General features: G+C 41.6%; 1 protein-coding gene across 6 annotated transcripts in view; it reads left to right on the top strand.

Annotated features, from left to right (window-relative positions):
* The window catches only part of MBNL2 (muscleblind like splicing regulator 2), a 154,981-nt gene that overhangs the window by 88,312 nt on the left and 43,954 nt on the right, over positions 1-22,715 (top strand). For all 6 annotated transcript variants that reach the window (XM_026493497.4, XM_026493498.4, XM_048215637.2 and 3 more), the window contains exons 3-4: positions 11,996-12,160; positions 22,432-22,632. In XM_026493497.4, the coding sequence (XP_026349282.1) occupies positions 11,996-12,160; positions 22,432-22,632 (366 nt within the window). The remainder of the gene's footprint in view (positions 1-11,995; positions 12,161-22,431; positions 22,633-22,715) is intronic.

The following is a 22,715-nucleotide window of genomic DNA, read 5'->3' as shown; positions in this document are numbered from 1 at the left end:
TCCAAATCTATTGGATTTCTAGTTTCTTAAGAGCTGACAGCAGCTTTGGACACCGGGCTCTGCCATTTCTGCCTGTGTGACCCTGGGAGGTTATTTACCCCTGTGTGCCTCCCTTTCATTCCATCAAATGAGAACATTAGCAGTGGCTCTGTAAAGATCTTGTATTGAACATTACAGTATAACCTACAGAAAGCACTCTGAGGCTGCCTGGTACGTGATCCTCGCACCGTTACATAAGCCTTAGCTATTTCTGTTGAGGGTGGGACCACGTCTTAGTACCCTGTGCGTAATTCCATCCCAGTTTCTGGCATAGAGCACACGCTCCCAAGATGTTTGTTGAATGAATAAAGGAAGGGAGGCATGTGGCTCTGCCCTCAGGGGACCGCTGGATAAGGCCCACACCTCTGCCAGCAGGCAGCACTGCGAGCAAGGGACTATGCCTACACCTTCCCAGGCTGTGTTTCCCGAACAAAGTGCAGCTTCCTTCGGCTGCGGTCTGCTGGGCTGGCCAGTCCCGTACCACCAAGAATTGCAAACCAGCCTAAGAAAAGTGTTCCCTTCTAAAAATGAACGCACTCTTGAAAGGACACTCTATCTTTCCATCTTCTTCTAGAGATTCTTCAGCCAACCTTCCTCTTCTCCCTGGTGCCTTTCTCCGTCTTCCTCCCTTTGCTGCCCACCCCTTCCCCATGCATCCGTGCATTCCTCACCCACCCTTCTCCCACCTCCTCCTGGAAGCCTTCCCAGCTCCAACACCAGCAACCGGGGCACTCTGGCTTTGTCACAAGTATATTTATAATCAGGTGTGATATGCAAAATATTTTAAAATGAATACCTCCCAGGTACATAGGGAGCAGTCAGACTGCAGGAGAACTGGGTCAGGAAGACCCCCTACTGTGTGGGATTTAACACTTTGATTCCAGGGAGAGAGAGAGAGAGGGAGAGAAAGAGAAAGAGAGAGAGAGAGAGAGTGTCTGTGTGTGTGTGTTGGGGGGAGGAGGTGTTGGGATTCGAGGGAGTGGCCAGAGCAACCAAAGAAGTGGAGAAAACACCTGATACTCCACAAGCTTGGGGCAGCGGCTGTTTTCTAACTGGGACAGAAGTACTTCCCGTCTCTGGATAAATGGCACAGCTGGACAGGAGCGTCTCCCCTAAATACCAGCCATTGAGGCTGATGGTCTACCTGTGTCCTGATTCCAGGAAGACCTCAGTGAGGGGAGAGGTGATTCACCGCTCAGTTTACAGATCAGACTGAAAAGACTCTGACAACAGAAGATGTATAGTAACATTTTATGTCTTTGGGAAAATGTCACTTATTTAAGAAGTGGCCAGCTTCTGGAATCAGCAAGAACCAATGAGAGTAAAAATAGCAGCCAGCATTTACTGAGCATTTACTTTGTTCCAGGTGCTGTGTGAAGGCCTTTATAAGGCTTCAGGAATTTAACTCCTGCAGAGTGATTGTGGATGAGCCCGGCTTGTTTTAATTTTCCAAATGGCCAAGTCTTCCTCCCTACCCACCTCCCCCTCCACATACATCCAACCGGATAAGCTGATGAAGTCGGTAAAGCATCCGACTCTTGATTTCAGCTCAGGTCATGATCAGAGTCATGAGACTGAGCCCTTGGGGGGCTCCATGCTGGGAGTGGAGCCTGCTTAAGATTGTCTCTCTCCCTCCCCCTCTGCCCCTTCCCCTGTTCGCCCTCTCTCTCTCTCTCTCTCTCTCTCTCTAAAAAATACATATCACAGGGCTTGGCACATAGAAGGGGCTCAGCAGGATTTGTCAACGAGAAGAAAGGATGATCATTTGATAATATGCATGGAGTGCCCTCTGTGTAAGGGTCCCTGTACTGCTGGGCTTTGAGGAGAAGTATAATAAATAGACGAGAAACGTGTGCCCTTCCCCACAGGAAAATTCTACTGCTGTGATATTAATATTTCATAGAGCTGCTGTTGCACACGGCCATGGCAATGCACACATCTACGAACGTGACGTTAGGAAATCTAGACCCTGAAGTCAAACAGCCGCTAACCTGGTTTTCTGTTGATATTTTCTCACAATCTACACTCACCGATGTATCTCTGTGACCAAAGACATTCACCTTCCAGTCAGATAAAATAATTTTCAAATGAAGCATCTGACGCCCAGAAATTAGTTTCATTAAATCGCTCAAGAACACAGGGGCAATTTTTGGTGTCACTGATTTCTCTTAATTGGCACATTTTCAGTTAACATCTGAATGGAAAAGCCCAGTAAAAACAGGGTGTGGCTCCTGAATTAAATATGACAGACAGCTCTTTCCAATCACAAGACAAAAATGGTACGAGAAACTAAAACTGCATGGCAACCTAAATCCATTAAAAAATAAAGATGTAAACGTGCTTTGAAATGGCGAACTACAAATAATCAGCCCTCTTTGTCTCTCTTCCTCATGTGTCAGTTTTTATGTTTGGCCCCTAAAATGGTTATAAAGTTAGGACTTAATGGCACTTACCAGTAGTGTTTGAAGGAAGAAGGCAGTCGTCACAATGAAGGAAACCATCAACAAACCAAAAAAGCAACCTACTGAATGGGAGAAGGTATTCACAAATGATATATCCAATTAGGGGTCACTCTCCAAAATATATAAAAAACCTATACAACTCAATACCAATAATAATAATAATAATCCAATTTAAGAAATGGGCAGAGGACCTGAATAGATTTCTTTTTCTATAGAAGACGTACAGATGGCCAACAGACACATGAAAAGATACTCAACATCAATCATCATCAGGGAAGTGCAAATTAAAACCACAATGTGATATCACCTCACGCCTGTCAGAATGGCTAAAATCAAAAGCACAAGAAACAATAGGTATTGGTTAGGATGTGGAGAAAAGGAACCCTCTGACACTGTTGGTGGAAATGCAAACTGGTGCAGCTGTGGAAAACAGAATGGAGGTTCCTTAAAAAACTAAAACTAGAATTACCATACAATCCAATAGTTCTACTACTGGGTTTTTCCCCAAAGAAAACAAAAACAGAAGTTTAAAAAGATATATGCACCCCTCTGTTTGCTGTAGCATTATTTACCATAGCCAGGTTTTGGAAACAACCTAAGTGTCAATTGATAGGTGAGTGGCTAAAGAAGATGTGGTGCAGATCTACAGTGGAATATTACTCAGCCATAAAAAAGAATGAACTCTTGTCATTTGCAACAACATGGTTGGACCTAGAGGGTATCATGCCAAGTAAAATAGTCAGAGAAAGACAAATACCATATGATTTCACCAATATGTGGAATTCAAGAAAGAAAAGAAAGGAAGAGAAAAGAAAGAAAGAAAGAAAGAAAGAAAGAAAGAAAGAAAGAAAGAAAGAAAGAAAGAAAGAAAAAAGACAAGCAAAAAAAACAGATTCTTAAATACAGAGAATAAACATGGTTGCCAGTGGGGGAGCTGGGGGGTGAGGGGGTGGGAGGGATGGTTGAAACAGGTGAAGGGAATTAAGAGTACACCGTGATGAGCACTGAGTATGTACAGAAGTGTTGAATCACTATATTGTACCTCTGAAACTAATATTAACACTATATATTAATTATTTTTAAATGGGTGTTATACACAAGTAACGAATCATGGAACTTTACATCAAAATCTAGGGATGTACTGTATGGTGGCTAACATAATATAATAAAAAATTATTATTAAAAAAATAAATTAAAAACTAAAAATAAAAAAAAAAGAAAGAAACAAGGAAAGGGGCAGTTGCATCACCATAGTGGTGCATGAGTCCCAAATCTATTTACAAAGCACTGCTGACGACCCTAAGGTGTCCAGCCCTCTGTTGATAACAAATGGCCCTAAACGTATTATCTAGAGATGGGAAAACCCATAAGCATTTGACCCACTCTCTAAGAAGAGTTAAAAGCATTAGCGCTGGGGGAGGGCTCTGGGTGTCACCCCAGAGGCCAGGTGCAGCAGTGGAATGACAGGTAATGCTGGTTCCGGTGGTTTTCTGGAAAGAGAAAGCAAACTAAACTACAGCTCCCACTATCGCTTGGGCCAGTCATCTGCTGCCCATGCTTCGGACTTCCTCCCCTGCCCCCACCTCATAGCTGTGCCCTCGGCTGGCGTTGGCGGTGGGGAAAAACGGAGGTGTTGGTAACTGCCTATCAGCATTTGTGATTTTCCCCTAGTTTCCCCATCTGGCCACTTCTCCAGTCTTCCCTAGATCTTCCTACACGTTTCCTCCATCCCGTGGGAGCGGGAGATAAAGGAACCCTCCCCAGAAAAAGGGAAGATCAGATCGTAAATGTGCCCTTTTTCATCTGTCTTTAATAAGTATAGTGTTTTATGCTCCTGACCAAAAGACTATAAAAGATGAGTTGTAATGTAAATTGAGCTAAATTACTAATAAACAGAAAGTGCTTATTTTAAATGCGTACATAATATTGATGATCTGGGCAACTGTTCATTTTGATGGAAGTTCTGGTTATCATTTGCTTATAGTGATTCCCCGAATTCAGTTTCCTCTAATTCCACAGTCCTTCTGTGGTTGTATTTTATTTGCTCTATTATGTAGTTGGAACTAATACTACAAGGAGCTCATGTGGTTCAATTAGTTTATTTAAATTCAAAAGAAGCTTAAAAGCCTAATCTGTCACTTGCCTTAGAGTACAGCTATATCGGCTGCATAGTTAATGTTATAAATTAGGCCCTGATGTGAATAACCATTTTATTCCCCTACACTTTCACTTGCCCATATCCTTCCGGAAATGTGCTGCAGAAGGAAGAGAAGGTTCGGGCCAAATGTTAAACTCAGCCTTTTGCCACCTGACTTAGACCCATTAAAATGATACACTAATATAAATCTGCTCCCCTGGTCAAATCAAGGCCTTTCTTCCACTCCCCCACCTCCCCCCCACTCTGAAAAAAACTTGAGAGTCTCTGAACCTGTAGGCTGTGACTCAACCAGCGAGTTCAGTCCCTTAGAAACATCTGCTGGACAACTTCTATGTCACAAGGGCCAAAACGTGGTCTGTTTGATTGAATTTCTCACTTTCAAGCTGTGTACACTGTAGGTACTTAATAAATCCTCCTAGACTTAATCAATTTTGACTTAATTCGCCGCTTCTGCTGGGGTGCCTCGTGCCTTGTCTGTCACATAGACTTCTCAACTGTTCTCAGAACATGCCGGGACTGTTGCCACCTAATCCCTGGTGTCACTCTTTACTGTAACTCTTGGTATGTGTAGCTTTCCCCTTTTCCTAGATGAGGAACATTTAAGAGGAAAGAGACGTGGAATCGACAGTGTAGAGCAAATTACGATGTTTCCCGAGCAACATCTGCTCTCTCTCAAGCTGTCACAGCCAGCAGGAAGGAGCGGAGATATGGGAATATGAATGCACCCATTTGACAGACGAGAAAATTGAGACACAGACCATTGTCATGATTTGTAAAAGTTCATATAACCATTTGGGGATGAACCCACAACCAGAATTCCAGGATTTTCCCACTGTAATGCATATTTGCTTTAAATTCTAGATGAGTCATGCCATGTCAATCAGCCCTGGCAGGTTAGAGCAGGAAAAATATCAGAGAACCAGATCTGAGGCTCTTCTGAAGAGAGAAACGGCCCGTGTTGGCATTGATTGTGAGAACAAGAGTACCGGAGGGTTAAAGAGCCTCATAGCTCCTGGGAGCTCGGGGATCGAGGAACTGAACGAGGATTAAAGAGGTGGTTTTTAATACCATTTCTTTTTCTCTACAATGCAGCAAAGGTGCTCATAGTATAAGTGATGATGAGGATGAGGATGGTAAGAGTAATAATATCAAAACCTTCCAGAGGGCTCGCTGTGTGCCAGAAACTGCTCAAACGCTTCACGCGCATTCACTCTTCATCTTTACCAAAGTCTAGAGGTAGGAACCATTGCTATCCCCGTGTTGTAGCTGTGACAGCGCAAGGCCACAGAGCCCCATGGCAAGAACAGCAGAGCTGGATTCCAAGCCAGAGTAGTCCAGGGAGAGGCTGTTCCCTTTACCACGAGTTCAGACTTCTTCTCCAAGAGAGGGTCCCAGACAGGCCAGGTCTCCGGAATGTAACTCCAGGACGAGAATCTGTTGTCACATCAGGAGTTCGTTAAGCTGGTCTCACGTGCATGGAATGCAGAGGAACCTGAGGGCCTCTTCCATGGCCAGCTTTGGGGTCCAAGGCAGACTCCTGGACTCAAAGGGTCCCTGCAGGCCACTCTCAGCACATGCACCTGCCATCAGTCACCAGAGTCCACACTTGCACTTCCAGCTCCTGGCCCGCTCACTCCGAAACACTATCATGTACTGGAAACACCGAGTGTCCAAGACCCAGCTGCAGGGGGAAGAATTCAGTAGGTTGGACGCTGACCCCGGACTCCGGCTGGAATTATTCTCCCCCAGGAGGACATTTTTAGAGGCTGCTAATCAATGACTCAGCCCACGCCAAGACCCAATTCAAATGATCCCCAATAGCAGGGGCCTATTAACTGTTTGAATTGTACATCCTATAAAATCCATAGCTTTTCCCATGGAAAACGAGTGGGTTGTATTCTGTCAGCTCTTCCTGTGGGCAAAAACGCCTGTTGTTAATCCTTTTAACAATCTCCTAATTAATCTGTTTTCTTTTCGGCTTCCATATTTTAATTGACTTTTTCAATTAGGAGTAGACTAGAAAAAGGTTCTAAAAATTACTTGTTTTAAAATAAGCGTCTAGAAAATCTCATTTTCCAATTATGTTTTTTTTTCCCCCTCACACCGACCTGATTCTGAAATCTTGTCTTAGCCAAGTCTCCATTTACTCGATCCCACACCATGGAATGTAATGGCCATGTAACTCCGATGGATCTGATCTGTTGTTCTGCCAAGTACAGATTACAGTTTAGCATCTTTCCATGTTCTGGTGAGAATCGACATGGGTCCTCTGTATTTGAATTCTCCATGGTCGCTTGCTTGAATAAACTTACTTCGGTGTGACATTTTTACCTCTAACCATCCTTCCTAATCTAAATATTCCTGAAATAGAGATTATTTTTGAAGAAAAATAATGCACACATTCTATGTAGACTCTGACAGAATTCTGCTTTTGTTTTTAAATAAGTGGTCTCCAAACAATGCGAACTATAATGAAAGTAGAGAAAGTAGTAAATAAAAGTAGTTTGAAATCTAATAATCAGGGTGCAATTTTGCACCGAGCTAGACTAAAATGATTCTCTGCTCCTACTTAAAAACTCCGTGGCAGTGACGTTCAAACCCCTTACCTTGGCTCCAGTCTGCTCCTGTTTCCTATTTTCTCACCCCGGCTCCAACGCGCACCCCCTTCCATACTGCAGCCTCGGGAAACTTCATGCATGTCCCTGGATGGTACATTCACCTAGGACATTCTCCTTGCACATTCTCTTCCTCTCATTCTCATTTCGTATTCTCTCCCCTCAACACACACACACACACACACACACACACACACACACGGGTACCGCTCACTGCCTTGCCATGTTCCTTCTTATCTTTTGGGTCCCAGTTTAATGTCACTTTTTCAGCATCCTTCCCTGACCCCCCAGTCTCAATTTTGACCATCTTCCGCCACCTTCTCTCAGCATTCTCCTCGGAACACGTATCACAGTTTATACATTTATCTGTGTCGTTATTTGGCTAACATACATCTTCAGTGCTAGACCGCAGGCTTCAGGAAGGTAGGCCGCGTGGCTTCTGTTTGCCTGGCTTTGTCTAACCCACTCTCGTCACCATGCCTGGCACACACATGGTAAGATCTCAATAAACACTTGTTGAATGAGTGAATGAATGAGATCCTAGCCCAGAAGTACACCAAGGACAACGGTGAGTGTGACCCAGACCACTTGCGGTCTCCATACTACCGGGGGTGGGCAAAGCACCTGAAGGCCTGATGTCCTCAGGAGTTTGAGCCCCACAGTGGCCCCTTGCATGGGCCCATCTGCCTGCCTTCGCCTGGGCTCCCGTGTTTCGTTTCCAGAAGACTCTCCACATGGACTCCGCCATGGCACCCTCCCATCCCCAACCCACAGAAACCGCGCAGTCCTCTTCTCTAGAGGCCGGACCCTACTTCTCTCACTTTCCCAGACACAGTGTTTAACCAAGACCTAAAAGGGAGGGAGAGTTGAAATAAAACAAGAAACAATCCTAGAGGCCACAGGAAGACTCTTCCAAGACATTTTTATCTTTATTTCTTAGACTAAAATCGGGAGATACTACTTTTGACGCTGCTGTTGTGTTGTTTTACAATGATGTACAAAGACACTTTACATTTCTGCATGCTGCCCTCTCCGTTTCAGTTATGACAACTTGCCATGATAATCAGCAGTTTCTGTGCGATGATGCGTATCCTGACAAATCTTACGCCTTCACAAAAACTTCCTTACAAATTGTTTACTGTGTCAAATAGCTCGTTATATTTTGACAGTTGCTTTTCCTTTAGGATTTTAGAGTCCTGTAGGATCCTTTACTAAAACTCGGCCTAGAGTTTCCCAGTTCTTCAATTAGTATGCCTCAAACATCCATGGTGCGACACACTTCCCAATATTAATACTAGATTAAACTATGGTGCAGGGCTGTTTATTTTTTAGTATTTTTTTAAGATTTTATTTATTTATTAGTGAGAGAGCAAGAGCAAAGTGGGGGGAGGCAGGGGGAGAGGAACAAGCAGACTCCCCTCTGAGTAGGGAGCCTGACATGGGGTTTGATCCCATGACCTTGAGATCATGACCGGGGCCACCCACATACCCCAGGGCTGTTTCTTTAAATGTGCATACTTGCAGAAATACCCCAGAGAATTGAAAATAATTTTAAATATAAGATATTTGAATAAGTATCATTAAGTAGCTTTCTTCATGTTTTGAAGGAAAACTCTGTTCTACGGAAGAACTGAAAAGCCACAAAATACAACTAAATCTGTGGTCTGCACTTCTTGTAAACAAAATATCATATACAAATATTTTCTCCTTTTCTGGTAATATTAACAACATTTACTCAATGCTTACTACATACCCGGTGTATGTACCTCTAAACTTTGTGCGTGGATTAATTCATTAAATCCCACAACAGCCCTTAGAGAAAACACAATTCATGGTTTTTAGTGTACAGATAAAAAAGAACTGATGCACAAGAAATTCAAGAGTTTGCTCAAAGTTGCACAGGTAGGAAAGAGCAGAACCAAGTTATGTGCCCAGGAGTCTGCCTCCAGAGCCTGTGAGCGTAACTATTTCTCTACCCCCTACAGAGGGATAGACCTAGGCAAATAATGTTTTTCCATTCCCAAATTCTCATATATATTTTACTATATTTTAAATTGTATTATGTATCCTTATTATTATATAATATGTATACACCATATTATTGTATCAAGGATAGCACTAAATTGTTATCTTCTCTAGATTTTAGCTATTGCTAATAAATAGCTTGGTGTAGTGATGTAGTTGGGTCAGGTAGACATCAATTTAGAACCTAGCTCTACCACTTACCAATTACATGACCTCGGAAAGGTTCCTTAATATTTCTGAGCCCATTTGCTATTTTGTAAGATAGGTACCATTATAGCTGTTGTACGGGGAAAATGAGATAGCCATGTATAGATTGTCTGGCATGTGGGTGATCCATAACATGCCTTACTCCGAGTATGTAAGTAAGGACACTAGGAAATTGCATTAATTCTCATGAAAAAGAAGGTTCCATCAATAAATTACTAATTCAGTGCTGTAAATCATGTTCTCTTGGCTGAAAATAGTTTATACAGTTCCTTAAGTGTCCCAATTGTATCAAAAGATAATAGCATTTACAAGAAAACCATATTTTTCTGGCCTAATGGAAATTTTTATGTGTAGCTACAAAGGATTACATTCGAAGACTAGTGAATCAAAGGGACAGTTATATGAATAAGCAAAACTAAAGAGTCGAACTGGTAGAGGTCTGGATATTTCACAGATTCCATCACCATTGGATGGAATTCTTTTCCAAATCCCCTCCTTAGGGCCGGCTGTATGTTTGTGCACACAGGCCTATACGGGTATCTTGTAGACCTGAGCCTTTCTGGGTGTCAACCTCCAGGTGAAGTGATTGTGCCTAAAGAGAGCATGGATTGAGGTTGTCAGAAGTCTGGGGTGCATATTTTCTGTACGAGAAATGTCATCCTGTTTAATCCTCTCCCACCCGTGCTGATGGTCAGTAGCTACATCTCGTATCCCATGAACCACCTCCCATCATAGATGATACGCGTGTATTTGGATACTTGGCTGACAGGCAGCCAATCCAGGGACCAGTCACACGCCTGTGTTGTAGGAGCTGACCCAATACGCACGCGTCTTGGAGGTTTGCTCTTAGCAAACTCAGCAATTGTCAAGGGAGGACATCACAAAACAAAGTGCAAAGGAAAGTTAGGATAAAAACTAACCCCCCCCCCCCAAAACTGCAGAGACAAGTAGATGGAGAGAGAAGGAGAAAGATTCTTAGGGCTCTTGGATTTAGATTATTTTTCATTGTGGTTCCAGTTTACCTGTGTCTTTATAACAGCCTTCCAGTGGCTGACCTGGGATGGCTCACATAGGAAGCTGCAGGACACATTCAAAATATGAGCTTGAGACTAAGGAGACATACTGACCTGTAACCATTGTTATAGAATTTTATTAACAGAAATGTGGCCGATTCCTTTTGATGTCCCTAGTACCTGCCCGGTGTCCTACCTGCAGAGGGTGACACGACCTGTAATGCTAATAATAGTACAGCCTTGGGACAGCATCGGTTGATGGGCCCAGACCACCAGGACCGAGCCTGCCACTGACATCTGCCCTTCTCCACTGCGGCGGGGGAGGGTTCATGCTGGAGAGGGAGCCCACACTGCCAAAAGTGCAGCTGAAATTAGCGGGACACGGAGTGAGAACTCCAGATGTTTAGAATTAGGATGACTACAAACAAATTTGTTTCCCCAGTACCACCAAGCTTGCCGTTTAAAATTATTTTTATATCTGGTAAACAAACCCATATTCTCTTTTCTTGGTTGCAAATAAACTAATTCTTTAGGGAATGATAATACTCACACTGGTTAGCACAGTCTGCTCTTCTTTTTCCAGAAATTGCATAATTCACACATCAACATGATTCTCTCAGTTGGTAATTTTGAAAACGTGGGAATTCAGTATGAACCTTACATTTGCGATTACTCTTCAGGACTGGTTGTATGCACACCTGTCACCTAATTAATTTTTTTTGCTGTGCCAACTGTAACGCCAAATATTACTTTAGCCATAAACACTCTTCACTGTGTCATATTGTGACATTAAATTTGATACAACTGTCATGGGAGTGGGGCAGGGACATCGGGTAACCAGCTTTGGTGTACCAAAAACTTATTAGCTGCAGGTAATTATCTGAGTTTATGCCTGGAATTTTCACTACTGCATCTATTACCAAGAAATATCCACTCCTGTATGACCACTGCCTCTTCTTCAGTGATTGAACTAGGGATATCTTCAGCCAATCTGGAACATGCATTTCAAGAAGTTCTTATTACTGTCGCTACTGTGCAAATTCAGCACGTAATCATTCATATTTAGTCATCACTCCAGCATGCACAAGCCAACATAGAGCAAGTTCAAAGAGTCCTTTTGATAAGTCCCCATAAAAATGCTCCTCTGGTTGCCTTCCACACCTCCTAGGAGAAAGGTCTGCCTTTACTCCTAGCACTCAGATTTCTTTAGAGTGTGTTGGCAGAGTTGGAACCCATTAGAAAGAAAAACAGCAAAAAATCCCAGGAAGCCTCCCTGCCAAACAGGTTTGAGCAAGGTTGATAATCATCTAATGCCAGATTCACACCTTGTATATTCCTGTTGTATGTTCCAACATGAGTGCGCACGCACGCACGCACGGGATTCTTACCTTTGTTATACATGGAGCAATTGTGAGATAGTTGACAATAGATGACAGCTACTCCTAACAGTCCTAAAACCAAACATTCGTTTTACAGGGCCGTTGTTCAAGAGAGAACTGCAAGTATCTTCATCCTCCAACACATTTAAAAACTCAACTAGAAATTAATGGGAGGAACAATTTGATCCAGCAAAAAACTGCTGCAGCGATGCTTGCCCAGCAGATGCAATTTATGTTTCCAGGAACCCCACTTCATCCAGTGGTGAGTACATCGCATCTGATGACAGGCTTGATGATTAAAGTGTTGGTACAGGCAGGGCCACATTGGCCTAAAATGGCCTCCCTCTACTTTGTCTCTGGCTACAATTAAAGCAAATAGCTTTGAAGCTAAATGGATGCTGAAAATAGGGTTTTTGAAATTATTTAAATGGAAAAAATGTGTGTGGACACAGTAGGCAATGACAATTTCTAAGCGGTATCTGGGAAATGTGTGTCCCTGCAACTCTTGCTCACCGGTAAACTCCGCATTTGAACCATCTTAAAATGGAAAAAGTTCTCCACTTGATTCAGAGTATGAGGTGATGGTCTGTGTGAAGAGGAGGCTGGCCAGGGGTGTGGCATCTGTGACCAGGGCCACACGATTAAATGCTCAAAGGAGTTCAGTCTTTAAATATGTTTTGTGTCATGTTTTCTCCATGATTTCAGTGTTTGAAAGTACTTCCTTAAAGGTCTGGAAGTTGTTTTAGGAACGAGGCCCTGGGGAAAAGGAGTGCATTTGGCTTGAATGGATTTCATTTACATTGGTGAATTATTTGTCAAAAACAAGCTAATTAAAAAAAAAAAAAACAAAGCCAGTAAAGTGAGCAAAATTTGCTTTTATAAAGAAGTACATACACAAAAGACTATTGTTTAAAAATTAGTTTTTATTGTGTGAAAAGTCTATGTTGTTGAAAACTGCTAAATTAAAAAGGATAGCTACCCCTGAGATGTACTTTGTTGAGTGTCTGCGTGATGAGATGGGGAGGGTGGGAATGGCTGGAAGAGGGAGAGAATCCAGGCAGATGGTTAGCAGTTCTGCTTGTCTCCAAGTTTCTGCTCAAGAATGGTGGCACAAAGTAGCCAGGACCCAGCTCTGCCCAGAGTTAAAAAAAAAAAAAAGTGCCAGGTGCAGGGGGTTCCAATCTAAATCAGAGACAGCCTTTTGGGAGTAGACAGAGTCATGAGACAGGCAAAGTAACATTAAGGCACAGGGAATTATGATTTTGAATGATGCAGGAAATGCTGCTTGGAGGAGGTCCCAAATAACTATATCCCAAAGGATGAGTATATCCCAAAGGATGAGTAGGGGCGAGCCTAGATGTAAGGACAGCATAGACAGAGTTCTGAATATATTTAACACCAAATATAGGCATTTAAGTGGATCTATTTAAAACCACACACATGTATAATTTATGGTTCTCTATTGATGTACTCATATAAATTATTTTATTAAATTACCTAAAGCTAAAATAATTTAGTTATTCATATTAAATAATGTCTGTAGGAATAAATTTAGAACCACCAAGGTCAACATAGTAACACTGCATTATGTATCTGTCTCACTCATTTTAATCATTCACTTCTTATTTATTTAGAATTCATAAAGATTGAACTTGGTACTTAACAATGGCAATGTTAATAAGAAAAGTCCATTCCCATTGTTAACTATTAGCTGAACTTCTTTTTGAAAGTTATGTTTATGTATTGTCTCAAATAATAATTAGAAGTTAATAACCACGATCCATCTATGAAAAAGGTATTGTACATTTACGTATTTCAATAGAAGTTTTTAAATCCCAAGAAATCCTGGAGTTAGAAGTGTGATGTACCTAAAAATCATCAACTCTACAAACAAATAACTTCAGAGTCTCAGGAATGAGTTAGTGACCTAGGCCAGTATCGCAGGCCAAATAACGGCCCTGAAAAGTACAGGGAACGTGTAAATGTCACCTTATAAGGAAACTAGGCCTTTGCAGGTATGAGGAAGTTGGGCATCTTGAGATATGGCAGTGCTCCTGGATTAAATGCAATCACAAGGAGCCTATTGAGAGAGAGGTAGGGGGAGAGTTGGCACTATGGAAGAAGAGAAGGGCAGTGTGCCCGTTGAGGCAGAGACAGGTGGTGAGGCCACAACCCAGAGACTGCCAACAGCCACCAGAAGACAGAAGAGAAGAGGAATAGATTTCTTCCCTGGAGCCTCCAGAGGGAGCACAAAGTGCCAGTACCTTGATTTGGGCCCGGTGACACTGATTTCAGACGTCTGGACTTCAGGACAATGCAAGGATAAATTTGTATTTTATCAGTTGCCAAGTTTGTGGGAATTTGTCAGACCGGCCACAAGAAGCGAATAACATGCGGGAACTGCTTAAGACAAATACATTGATGAACGCAGAGTAGCAAGTGCCACTCCATTTTCAGGTTTCCTTCTAGGCTAATCTTCTCTAAAGAACTACGGATATTTTTTCCACTCCCTCCTAACTTCTATCCATCCTAAACCTAGTCTCTGATTATCTCACCAGTGACCTCCATATTGCAAAACCAGTGATCTCTTTTGCCCTCATTGTGTTCGTTTGACCTCCCAGCCATATTCAGCCCACGTAATCAACCTTTCCTTTGTGGAATGCTCCTTCCGCTCTAATCTGTCTTCCTCCTCGGGAAAAGGCTGGAAATGTTGCCCGTTGTGTTCCTCTACCATATGTGGGTAGAGACTATTGTACATGGACATTCCTGGCACTGGATATTTCCTTCATCATCTCATCCATTCCCATGGCTGTAAATCATCTGTAAGCTGAGAACTCCCCAATATATGTTTCCAGTCCTCTCCTCAGAGCCCCAAGTATGCATATCTAACTTCCTGCTGGGCTCATCTTTAAATTGCTCACAGGAACTTGATGTGTTCAAGCCCAAATGTTCTATTTCAGTAAATGCAACCAGCAGTTTCAAAACCAAAATTAAGCAGATTCTCTCACATCCAGGCCATCAGCAAGTCCTGTCATTTCAAGTCTTGTTTCCTTCTTTACCTTACCAAACCCTCACCTGAGCCTCCATCGATCTTTTATTCAAATATTTCCTTTCTAATCTATCAATTTCCACTCTTGCTTTATTCCAGTGTATTCTGCATACAGCAACCAGAGAAATATTTGTAACACATAAAGTCATCATATCACTCCCTTACTTAAAACCCATCAGTGCTCTCCCATTTCATTAGAGACAAAGCCTAAATATGTAACCATGGCTATGCTCTAGGAAGTCATCTGTGGTCTGGTCCCCACCAGCTCACCAACACATCATGGGCCACTCTTTCTGTATTCACTGGAACCAAACTGAACTTTCAGTTCTGTGAACACACAAAGCTCTTGCTTGCCTCATGGTCTTTGTTCTTGCTGAAAATATCCTACTGTTCTTCACATATTAACTTCATCTTATCCAGAAGGACTCCAAATCCATCCTCTGTGACCCACCACCAATCTCCATCAATACCAGTGAGGCCTCCTCATTTCTGCTTATCCATAAAAATAAATTGTAATTTTGTTTGTTCTTTCCTATTATGGTTCAAGTTCAATAAGTGTGCATACAGTGGCCTGGTTCAGTGCCTGTACCAAAAAGTCCTTACTGAGTGAAAGAAAACACAAATCATTCTTCCCTCTTATAACTCTTCTGTCTCAAATTCACCATACTTTAAAAGTACCCTTCAGTTTTTCCTCCTGGCAGGTTTTCTCTCCCCAATTCCTAACAGGATATAAAAGTAATTCTTCTTTTCCTTTCCTTCCTTGCACACTGCATCCCCACCCAACACACAGCCTTCGTGTGTACACTCAAGATAGAGAAGTGGGTGGTTAGCACTAATACATGAGTTTAGTAAATTGCAGGATACAAAATCAATACACAGAAATCTGTCATCTTTCTATACACTAATAATGAACTATTAGAAAATTTAAGAAAAAAATCCCATTTACAACTGCATCAAAAAGAATAAAATACCTAGGAATAAATTTAACCAAGGAGTAAAAGGTCTATACACTGAAAATTATAAGATACTGATGAAAAAAAACTGAAGAAGAGATAAATAAGTGGAAAGATAGTCCATGTTCATGGATTGGGAGGATTAATATTATTAAAATAGCCATACTACCCAAACTGATCTACAGATTCAAATAATTCCTATCAAAATTCCAATGGCATTTTTCACAGAACTAGAACAAATAATCCTAAAATTTTTATGGAACCACAAAAGACCCTGAATAGCAAAAGAAATCTTGAGAAAGAAGAGCAAAGCTGGAGGCCTCATGCTGTCTGATTTCAAACTATATTATAAAGCTATAGTAATCAAAACTGTATAGTAACGGCATAAAAACAGACACATAGATCAATATAACAGAATAGACAGCCCAGAAACAAACTCACTCATATATAGTCATTTAATTTACAATAAAGGAGCCAAGAATATATAATGGGAAAAGTCTCTTCAATAAATAATACAGAGAAAACCGGGCAGCTACATGCAAAAGAAGGAAACTGGACCACTATCTTATGACATGCACGCAAAAATTAACTCAAAATGGATTAAAGACTTGAGTGTAAGATCTGAAACCATTAAACTCCTTTCTTAAAAGAAAACATAGGTGGTGACATCAGTCTTGGTGATGATTTTTGGGATTTGATAACAAAAGCAAAGGCAACAAAAGCAAAAATCAACAAGTGGGACTGCTTCAAACTAAAAAGCTTCTGCCCAGCAAAAGAAACCATCGGCAAAATGAAAAGGCAACCTATGGAATGGAAGACAATATTTGCAAATCATATATCTGATAAGGGGTTAACATCCAAAATATAGTAAGAATTCATACACAGAATAGCAAACAAGCAAACAAAATCCTCTGCCCATTTAAAAAATGGGCAGAAGATCTGAATAGACATTTTTCCAAAGAAGACATACGGATGGCATACAGGTCGTGAAAAGCTACTCAACAGCACTCATCATCAGGGAAATGCAAATAAAGATGACTATAAGATATCACCTCTCGCGGCACCTGGTTAAGCGTCAGATTCTTGGTTTCGGCTCAGGTCATGATGTCAGGGTCGTGACACGGAGCCCTGCATTGGGCTCCATGCTCAGTGGGGAGTCTACTTGAAGATCCTCTCCCTCTGCCCCTCCCCCGATTCAGGCATATGCGCACGCATGCTCTCTCTCTCAAATAAATAAGCCTCAAAAAAAGAAAAAAAAAGAGAGAGAGAGAGAGATCACTTCATGTCTGTTAGAATGGTGTTATCAAAAAGATAAGAGGTAACAAGTGTGGCCAGGATGTGGAGAAAAGAAAATCCAAGCATTGGGAATTGGTGCAGTCACTGTGGAAAACAGTAGAGGTTTCTCAAAAAATTAAAAATAGAAATACCATATGATTCATCAGTTCCACTTCTGGGTATTTATCCAAAAAAAATGAAAACACTAACTTGAGAAGATATCTGCACCCTTATGTTCACTGCAGCATTATTTACAATAGCCAAGCTATGGAAACAACCCAAGCGTCTGTCAGTGAACGCATGGATAAAGAAGATGTGTATATATACAATGAAATATCATTCAGTCATTAAAAAAATGAAATCTTGCCATTTGCAACAATGTGAATGGACCACAAGGGCATTATATTAAGTGAAATAAGTCAGACAGAAAAAACAAATACTATATGATCTCCCTTATACATAGAATAAAACAAAACAAAACAAAACCAAGCTCATAGATACAGATAGAAAGATTGGTGGTTGCCAGAGGCAGGAGCAGGGGGCTGGCAAAATGGGTAGAGGGGGTCATAAGGTACAATTTTCCAGTTATTAAAAAAAAGTAATTCATGGGGTTGGTAATATTCAGCATGGGGACTACAGTTAAGAATAGAGTGTTGCATAGTTGAAAATTGCTAAGAGAGTAAATCTTAAATGTTCTCATCACAGGAAGGCAAATTCTGTACGTCCATATGGTGATGGATGTCAATGACTTACTGTGGGGGTCATTTCACAATATATACAAATACCGATCATTACGTTACACATCTGAAACTAATGCAATGTTGCATGTCCGTTATGCCTCAATTAAAAACAGAAAAAGATAAAGAAGTGGGGGTGGGTAGCCCTTAGTAGGATAGAGATTTAAGAGCCTAAACAACCCAGTCCTCAGGGACAAGGTCTTGCATTGGGTATTCTGCCTTCCAGAGAAGCTTCTGGAAATAAAGAGAGGAAGCTTAAGGGATGCCATGTTTTAAGGCTTTCAGTTTGAATGTCGAATACCTACCCTTTGAAGTCAAAGCTTTCTAAATGTATGAACTCTCACGCTCCTGTTTTAAAAAGTCAATTGACTAAATTTCAGAGCCATATAATACCTCAGGCCACTTAGTCATTACTGCTCAGCACTGGTCCTTCCTTGCCACTACAAGGTAGCAAAGAATGCGTGCTGAATGTGTGTGTGTGTGTGTGTGTGTGTGTGTGTGTGTGTGTGTCTATGCGTGTGAGAGAGAGACAGAGAGATCTTTGAACCTGGATCTACTGGTACTGAGAAAGAAGACTAGAGCGTGAGAAGCTAAAGAGAGAAACACAGGCATGTGGACTGAAACACAGAGATTAGAAATAGCAAGGCCAGCATTTCAGAAGCCATTTTCGTCCAGAAGATGCCATAGCTTCGTCTTCTGGCCTTTCCAGCTGCAGCTAGTTCTGAGAGATGATCAAGGACCCAATGGATCCCATGTCAGACAGCCTGGCAGCAGGCCTTGTGCAGAAACCACGGGGCCCAGCCTCCCAGACACGAGCTGATGTGGCCCCGGGGACCAGAATCATTCGGGGGTGCTGCTTTTCTCTTAGCTGCAGCTAAGAACTGAATTCAGGTGCGAGGACGTGGTGTCAAGCCTGGACTCTACCTGGGGAGTACAACTTGAATCCGGGACCTGGGATCCACTTTCCAGGGCAGCGTCACTCCACACCACTGTTCGGAGCAGTTACCAACAAAATCTAGGGAGTGCAGAGGAGTGGAAATAGCCCCGACTGGGAGTCAGGAGTCCTGGGTGCTTTGCCCTGACTCTGGGTCAGCAGCATCGACCTTGCATAACCCATTTGGTCTCTACTCTAAATTGCTTTCACCTGTAAGTTCTCACAGCCACCCTTGCCCTTCACGGATAGTGAGAAGGTTAAAGAAGACAATGTGAGAGCGGTTTGAACACTGGGAACCCTTCGGAAGCATAAGGTATTACTGTCAACGGTAATTATAATAGAGTGCCCATCTCTGAAGATGACCGTAACTTTACTTTTTACTCATCACCTTCGATGAAAAACACTCTGTATTAAAGAGAGAGAAAATATCCAATTGAATCTATCTTCCTAAGACCTATAAACTTTTAACTTTCAGCTACACACGAAAGAATGTATTTTCCCAGCCCATATTTCAAAAAAGAGAAGACATTTGCTATCATTTAATAATCATTAAGAGAGTTTTACCTCTATTATCACAGTACTATGCTGATTATATTCCTGTTATAGAAGCAGTGGGCCATTTGGGGGAAAAACTTTATTAATGCTGGCTTTTACACTACCGATGATAGCTGTTATTTACTGAGTTCTGACCATGAGAAGTGGGGGAGAAATGACACCTGGTTTGGCCCAACTCTTTAAGCTAAGCTTCAGGTTTTATGTCCCGTCTGCTGTTGAGAAAACTAAACCCCAGGGAGTTTAACTCACTGCCCGGCATCTCTGGATTTGAATTTAGATCACTCTCAGTCTAGAATCTGTGGTTTTGTTTTTGAATAATACTCTCTCCGAGCCGTGTTAGAGCTATCATTAGTAAAACAAACTGCAACATTCAATTTAGATCATTAAATGAGATGAACAGGTAACTCACATTTTGGAAAGCACGATCTTCCTAATCGTAATAGATTTGTTGATAGGAGAAAAGGTTTCAGGAAATGAGTTCTGAGGTTCTGACATCCTAGTGACAGTCAAGGGACAAGCTGTGTTTATGTCACCCCCCTGACCCTGGCTTCAAATGATCCACGGGAAGGAGGGTTGGGAATTTGCTGCTACAGAAAGTCAAAACGGGGGGTGTGGGGGAGGGATCTTTTCTTTCAGTGTCTACTTTGATAATTGGTCTCTGGGTTAAATTACACATTTTGTACAAGTGTTTTATTTTTTATTTTTTTAAGATTTTATTTATTTATTCGACAGAGATAGAGACAGCCAGTGAGAGAGGGAACACAAGCAGGGGGAGTGGGAGAGGAAGAAGCAGGCTCATAGCAGAAGAGCCTGATGTGGGGCTCGATCCCAGATCGCCGGGATCACGCCCTGAGCCGAAGGCAGACGCTTAACCGCTATGCCACCCAGGCGCCCCACAAGTGTTTTATTTTTTTAATTTATTATAATAATATTTTTTTATTATATTATGTTAGTCACCATATAGTACATCCCTGGTTTTTGATGTAAAGTTCGATGATTCATTAGTTGCGTATAACACCCAGTGCACCATGCAATACGTGCCCTCCTTCCTACCCATCACCAGCCTATCCCATTCCCCCACCCCCTCCCTTCTGAAGCCCTCAGTTTGTTTCTCAGAGTCCATAGTCTTTTAATACTTACTTTCACTCTTCATCTATGACAGTGGTCCCCAAACTGGGCCACACATCAAATCATGTAGTAAATTTTTTAAATGCAAATTTCAAGGGCAGGGGCCTTGAGTCTGACCTATTGAGTCTGTCCATATCTCTATGTAAGAAGTTCCCTGCAGGCATTTCTGATAGAGCTAGTTTTTTGAATCACCGATCTGTTGTGATTTATGACCTTTCAAGGTTGATATTTTTTAAATTCTAGCATTATATAGTCATACCATTTAAATCACTTGGCTTTCTCTCAAGAGCGCTAACGTATAAAACCTATAGTTCCTGAAAACCACAACTTTCTATAATTATGGCTCAAATGGGTTGAAACTGGAAAACATACACATAGAAAATTTTGGAAAGAAAAAATCCTAACAGCCATCTATTTCCCATGTTGAGACCTCATGTTGCAACTCTGTCCCAAAGTGAATTTTATGTCTGAGCCATAAAGATCTAAGAGCCCCTTGTGGGAGGGCTACAGCAGCACTTGCAGACCATCAGAATCACCTCTTGTGGCCCCCAGCCACTCCTGTAAAGACTTCCAGACTCTCTGAGAGCTCCCTGCACGGACTATCAATATTTCACTGTTTTCTAACATGAGCATTCGTAAGAGATATTTTTCCGTTATTGCTGTCAACAAAAAATTTGTTTAATAAACATAGATTGTTATTTTTCCCATATGTTCAACAACTCATTCAGAGCCATAAATAGAAAACAAGAATGTTACTCACAATGTATAAATAGCGAAGTATCGTGACAGGACCAATGGCATGGTTCAGTATTAGAAAATGGCATTAACACGTGATTGCAAATATCTGCAAACTGGTCTTAAAAATAAAGATGTTAAAAGCCATCCATTAACTAAAAACGCAAGCAACCAACCAAAAGCGTTCAGGTACGATTCGGTGTAAAATTTATTCTCAGAAAAGTCTTCAGCATCTTTAATTGTTAACCTTGGTTCTAGAAGAGTGAGGCAAAATTTCTTGTTCTTTTATATTATTTCCTTTCTGAGAGGCGTATTTTTAGGTGGGGATTTGAAAAATAATCAGCCCATTAGCCCCTTAGTATATTTCTTCTTGTCTGTGGACAGGGAGTGCAGTGATAGAGGAGTTTAAACAAGGTAGGGTATGCCTGGATCACTGCTGTGTTGATTTTGACCTAGGAAACCAAACCAATTTTAACGGCCAGTTGAAAAATTGGCCAATTGAAAAGTTCTTGCTCTTCCACCCAACCTTTTAGGAAGGGAAGTTTGGATCTAGACATGGTTGAGCTGGACCATGAGATAGCAGGTGTCTATGAACATTGCCTATGAACGTTGGGTACGTGCATGCTAGTGATGGACTATGGGAACATGCTGTCCGAGCAAATACAGCCCCAAATAATCCCTGCTTTTTGAGAATGTACAAACTCGATCAACTGGAAAATCAGGCACTATTCAAGGTTTTTCTTTATTCATTTCCTTTTTGAGATCCGTGGAGGAGAAATTAAAGATTTTGAGTCAGCATTCCATAGGTTTTCCTCCCTAACACTCAGTGTTTGGAGTGATGAGCAATTAATTACAGTGGCGAATTATTATCTTCTTTTCTCGAGAATGCCTTCCTAGAAAGAAAAGTTTAACCTGTTTGCTGTCATTCAGTTTCTATGATGTTTTCCTGTGGATTTTTGTGTGGTTTTAGGAAGACGGGATCTATACGGATTTCATTTTTGTTAAACAAAACAAAATGGAAATTTAATGAACTTTCGCAGATAATGATTTATGCACACAAGGAGTCTTATCTATGATGAGTGAGTTTTGCTGAAATGACACTTGCAGGTGATTTTTTAAAGTTTTATTCTAAAGGAATCTTTGTCCTGTGTTGTCTTCCTTTAACAGCCCACTTTTCCTGTAGGTCCCGCCATAGGGACAAACACGGCGATTAGCTTTGCTCCTTACTTAGCACCTGTAACCCCTGGAGTTGGGTTAGTCCCAACGGAAATTCTACCCACCACACCTGTTATTGTTCCTGGAAGTCCACCCGTCACTGTCCCGGGCTCAACTGCAACTCAGAAACTTCTCAGGACTGACAAACTGGAGGTACTTCAATTATATTTGTGGTTTGAGATGCATTTGTGGCAGGCATGTACTTCTATGTAAGTGAACGCTTGTAAGATATTCAG

The sequence above is a fragment of the Ursus arctos genome, unplaced genomic scaffold (genome assembly GCF_023065955.2).
Source record: "Ursus arctos isolate Adak ecotype North America unplaced genomic scaffold, UrsArc2.0 scaffold_10, whole genome shotgun sequence".
NCBI classification, from domain to species: Eukaryota; Metazoa; Chordata; class Mammalia; order Carnivora; family Ursidae; genus Ursus; species Ursus arctos.
This window is presented reverse-complemented; position numbering and strand designations above follow the sequence as displayed.